The sequence below is a fragment of the Schistocerca piceifrons genome, chromosome 1 (genome assembly GCF_021461385.2).
Source record: "Schistocerca piceifrons isolate TAMUIC-IGC-003096 chromosome 1, iqSchPice1.1, whole genome shotgun sequence".
Lineage (NCBI taxonomy): Eukaryota > Metazoa > Arthropoda > Insecta > Orthoptera > Acrididae > Schistocerca > Schistocerca piceifrons.
Genome location: NC_060138.1, coordinates 488,998,480 through 489,002,921, shown reverse-complemented (window position 1 = coordinate 489,002,921; position 4,442 = coordinate 488,998,480). Strand labels below are relative to the sequence as shown.

Sequence of the window (4,442 nt, the reverse complement as noted above, 5' to 3'; positions counted from 1 at the left end):
TCTGTATTAGCTCCAGTTTCTCGAATTTTGTTACAGTGGTCGTTTCGCGAGACTTATGTGGAAGGAAATAATATGTTATCCGACTCTTCCCAGAAAGTGTTCCTTCAAAATTAAATGACGGACCATCGCTATGATGCACAGCTCCTATCTTGCAGCGTGTGCCACCGGAGTTTGTTGAGCAATTACGTAAGGCTCTCGCATGGAGTAAACGATCCTGCAACGAAACGTTCCGTTCTTCGATGGACCTTCTCGATATCACTCCTACCTGGTAAGGGTTCCAGATCGACGAACAATATTCAAGATTCGGTCTATCAAGCGCCTCGTAACCTACTCCTTTAGTACATGAATTACATTTGCTTAAGATTCTTCGAATGACTCTGTCTGGAATCTGCTTTTCCTAATATTTTTTATGTGGTAATTCCACTTACGGTTGCTCTCCAGTTATTCCCAGATATTTTTCAGTAGATAATGTTTCAGCAATATGTCTCCGATAGTGTAGTTGTGCAGTAGCGGATTTTTTTTCCTTTCTATTCGTAATATATTACATTTATTCTCATTCAGCGTCAGCTGCCAGAGCCTGTACCATTCATCAGTGCTCTGCAGGTCATTTTACAAATAGATACTGTCTTCTGGCTTTGCACTTTCTTATAATCAACTGCATCGTCTGCACACAGCCTTACAAACATTCTTCTATATCATTTATATACATTGTAAACATATTCGGGCAAACTCATTAGGCCACAGATGAGAATTTGGAGTGGACACTATAATACACTTCCTTGGTTTGGCCTGAGGCATTGGAGCACTGAAGTCGGCACCCTCCACACTACAGTAGTCCCATTCTGGCGACAGACTGGCTCATTCTTGTGGATACTGACACAAGCTACCTGTATGTCATCAGAATCAACAATATGGGAGGGTCCCTGGAGGGTCTACAGCCACTGTCAAGAATAGTGGCATCCTATTTGATAGTAAAGAATTCGACACTTTCTGCACAGCCCACGGGATACAGAACCTCTGCAGTCCACCATTTCAGCCAGTGCTGAACAGAGTTGCAAAACACTTTGTTTGGACATTCAAGGAGCAAATGAAGAAAGTCACGGTTGATTACTATGAAAGCACCCACGTGTGGTGAAATTTCGGTAGGCAGACGCACATGACAGAAACATATCAGTCACCTCTGTGTGCCTTCCTTCTGGGACTATAGCCGTATTCCAGTTCCAGTGCCGGCAGTTGTCTGTCCAGAAGGGGAACAGCAAGCTTCCGTACCACTGCAGCCTGCTAATGCTGATGGTCAATGATCGCTTGAGGCAAGGGACTCCGAGTGTGGAGGCTGAGATGGAGGTGGAATTCGTCCACCAAGCCACAGTAGCAGTTGAAGAAGACGCAGCTTCACCTCTTCCCTTGGAGGACCCAATGTCGCTACCCCTGCTGAGTAGTCCACCCTTCTGACATATGGGCTTGTTAGCATCCCTACGTTGAGGCGAGGCCAAGAGTGAGGAGGTCTTCCGCAGTTGTCCCCTGATGCCTCCGTCAGCGAACACACTATTTCGCCATGTCACATGCACCATTCCCTCACAATGATGATATAAACCGGCTTACGGAGCCAATGAGCGAGCAGGGCGTCATCACCGGCGGCATCAGCGAATATCGCCAATTCAATGTGGTAATCGACATGGCTGTGACATGAAACCAGAAGAATCAGTGAGAGTTCATCATCACAGTTCATCGGCGCTGACCACCGGTGTTCAGCACAGTTCGTTGTTGGTGGAGGCAAGTAAACTGCCCACAAGTAAACTGCCCACAAGTAAACCGCCCACAAGTAAACCGCTCACAAGTAAACTGCCCACAAGTAAACTGCCCACACGTAAACTGCCCACATCTAAACTGCCCACAAGTAAACTGCCCACAAGTAAACCGCCCACAAGTAAACCACCCACAAGTAAATGCCCACAAGAAAACCGCCCACAAGTAAACCGCTGACAAGTAAACTGCCCACAAGTAAACCACCCACAAGTAAACTGCCCACAAGTAAACCACCCACAAGCAAACTGCCCACAAGTAAACCACCCACAAGTAAACTGCCCACAAGAAAACCGCCCACAAGTAAACCGCCGACAAGTAAACTGCCCACAAGTAAACGACCCACAAGTAAACTGCCCACAAGTAAACCACCCACAAGCAAACTGCCCACAAGTAAACTGCCCACAAGTATACCACCCACAAGCAAACTGCCCACAAGTAAACTGCCCACAAGTAAACCGCCCGCAAGTAAACCGTTCACAAGTAAACTGCCCACAAATAAACTGCCCACATGTAAACTGGCCACATCTAAACTGCCCACAAGTAAACTGCCCACAAGTAAACTGCCCACAAGTAAACCACTCACAAGTAAATTGCCCACAAGTAAAGCACCCACAAGTAAACTGCCCACAAGTAAACTGCCCACAAGTAAACCACCCACAAATAAACTGCCCACAAGTAAACCGCCCACAAGTAAACTGCCCACAAGTAAACTGCCCACAAGTAAACCACCTAAAAGTAAACCACCCACAAGTAAACCGCCCACAAGTAAACCACCCACAAGTAAACTGCCCACAAGTAAACTCCCCACAAGTAAACCACCTAAAAGTAAACCACCCACAAGTAAACTGCCCACAAGTAAACTGCCCACAAGTAAACCACCCACATGTAAACTGCCCACAAGTAAACCACCCACAAGTAAACCACCTAAAAGTAAACCGCCCACAAGTAAACTGCCCACAAGTAAACCGCCCACAAGTAAACCACCCACAAGTAAACTGCCCACAAGTAAACTGCCCACAAGTAAACCACCCACAAGTAAACTGCCCACAAGTAAACCACCCACAAGTAAACCGCCCACAAGTAAGCCAACCCCGAGTATAGGGACTACCACAGCCTGGGAGGCAATGTGGCAATAAACTTTGTCTCTGAGTGGTTGTTGGCTTCTGGGGGCGATTGTGGGGTAATGGAACATAGTTCTCAGATTTGCAAAGATTCACTGATATTTCGTGTGAACTGGATGTGTGTTCGTATGAGTGCTGCAGTAAACAAATGTTTATGTACTTTCTCTGATTTTTTGCGTGTGGCGGTATTATAGAAGACATACATCGCCGGAATAGGTACGAACTGCTAGCGACAACGCTTGTGTTAAAGTTGTTGAGTAGTCGTTACCGATAGCTTCCTAACAGACCCTTGAGAAAAATCTCTCTTCAAGCGAAAACTCATACATATCAGCAATTTTGCAGCTGTTGTATAGTAACACTTAAACATAACAAACCGTTTAGTTATCTAAATAGTATCTACAATCCCCTACACGATTGAAATACTTGTCGGTCTTCAGGTTTCAGAATAATATCTCTGAATTACAGCAGAAATCATAAATAAAAGGGAAGAATAAACTGTGAAGAACTGAAGTTGTTCTTAAAATGAGATGTTCCTCCAGAAATTAATGAATATCCACTCCAGTTGGCCAGAATTTATTTATTTTGCTACATGATTGGATGCAGCTTACATATTGAATACATTTTCTACAAGATCCGAAACCTGTGTTCTGGTGAGGCAATGTGAAAGGATAATAAGATTTTTTTGTATTGAAGCCATTAACTACTATAATTTGAAAACTGTTCCTTGACGAGGCAACGTCCAATGACCATTTGATCATTTCACGTTTTTGAGTCACATAAAAATTTGAGAGTCCACTAGAAAATTGTTTCAATATGAAAACCATAGTCGGCTGTGGAGTAAAATAGAGAACCTTTTAGCAACTGGAGTGGATATTTATTGATGTCTTGAAGAACATTAATTTTTAGAAACGTGATTTTCATAATTTATGCTTTCTTGATCATCTGGCGTTGTCTCACCACAGCATCACATTCAGATTCCTGTAGGAGATGAAACCGATCGTGGACTAAAACAATGAACTTTTTAGCCTTGGAGCGGATATTCATAAATTCACAACACAGTTGCGGAGCAACAGCGCCTCTCCAGACATGGAGAAATTAATAATCCCTCAAGTAAAGTGCGTTTGACGTTATTTGTGGATACAACGGGAGGCACTTTTGCGGTACTAAGAGAGATAGTATGTGAACGGATATTTCTGGCTCGAAAATCAAAAAGCCTTTGTACGATTTCTCCAGCTTCTCGGGGAACATAAACGAGTTGCATTAACCGAAGAGGCAAAGAGGATTTAAAATAAAAATTCAGAGAAGATTTGTGAGACTTGTCGTTATTTAAGAGGAGAGAGAAACAATCAATAATATTCAATAAAGGATGCTATAATAGAAAGGTACTGAGGGCTGCATAGGAGCTTCCAAGCACAATTTGAAGACTGTGTACATTCTGAAGACCAGCGTGTGCACGAGATCTGTGACGTATAAAAGCCACGTTCCCAAAGTGTAGGGAGTACTGGAAGCCAAGCG

The 4,442-nt window shown here is 43.8% G+C and overlaps 1 protein-coding gene across 1 annotated transcript; it reads left to right on the top strand.

The window, feature by feature from the left end:
- The first annotated feature begins 1,946 nt into the window (after positions 1-1,946).
- On the top strand, positions 1,947-2,942 carry LOC124740507 (repetitive proline-rich cell wall protein 2-like). Its single transcript, XM_047248623.1, has one exon. It carries the CDS (start codon positions 1,947-1,949, stop codon positions 2,940-2,942), a length of 996 nt encoding a protein of 331 aa, XP_047104579.1.
- Positions 2,943-4,442: the final 1,500 nt, after the last annotated feature.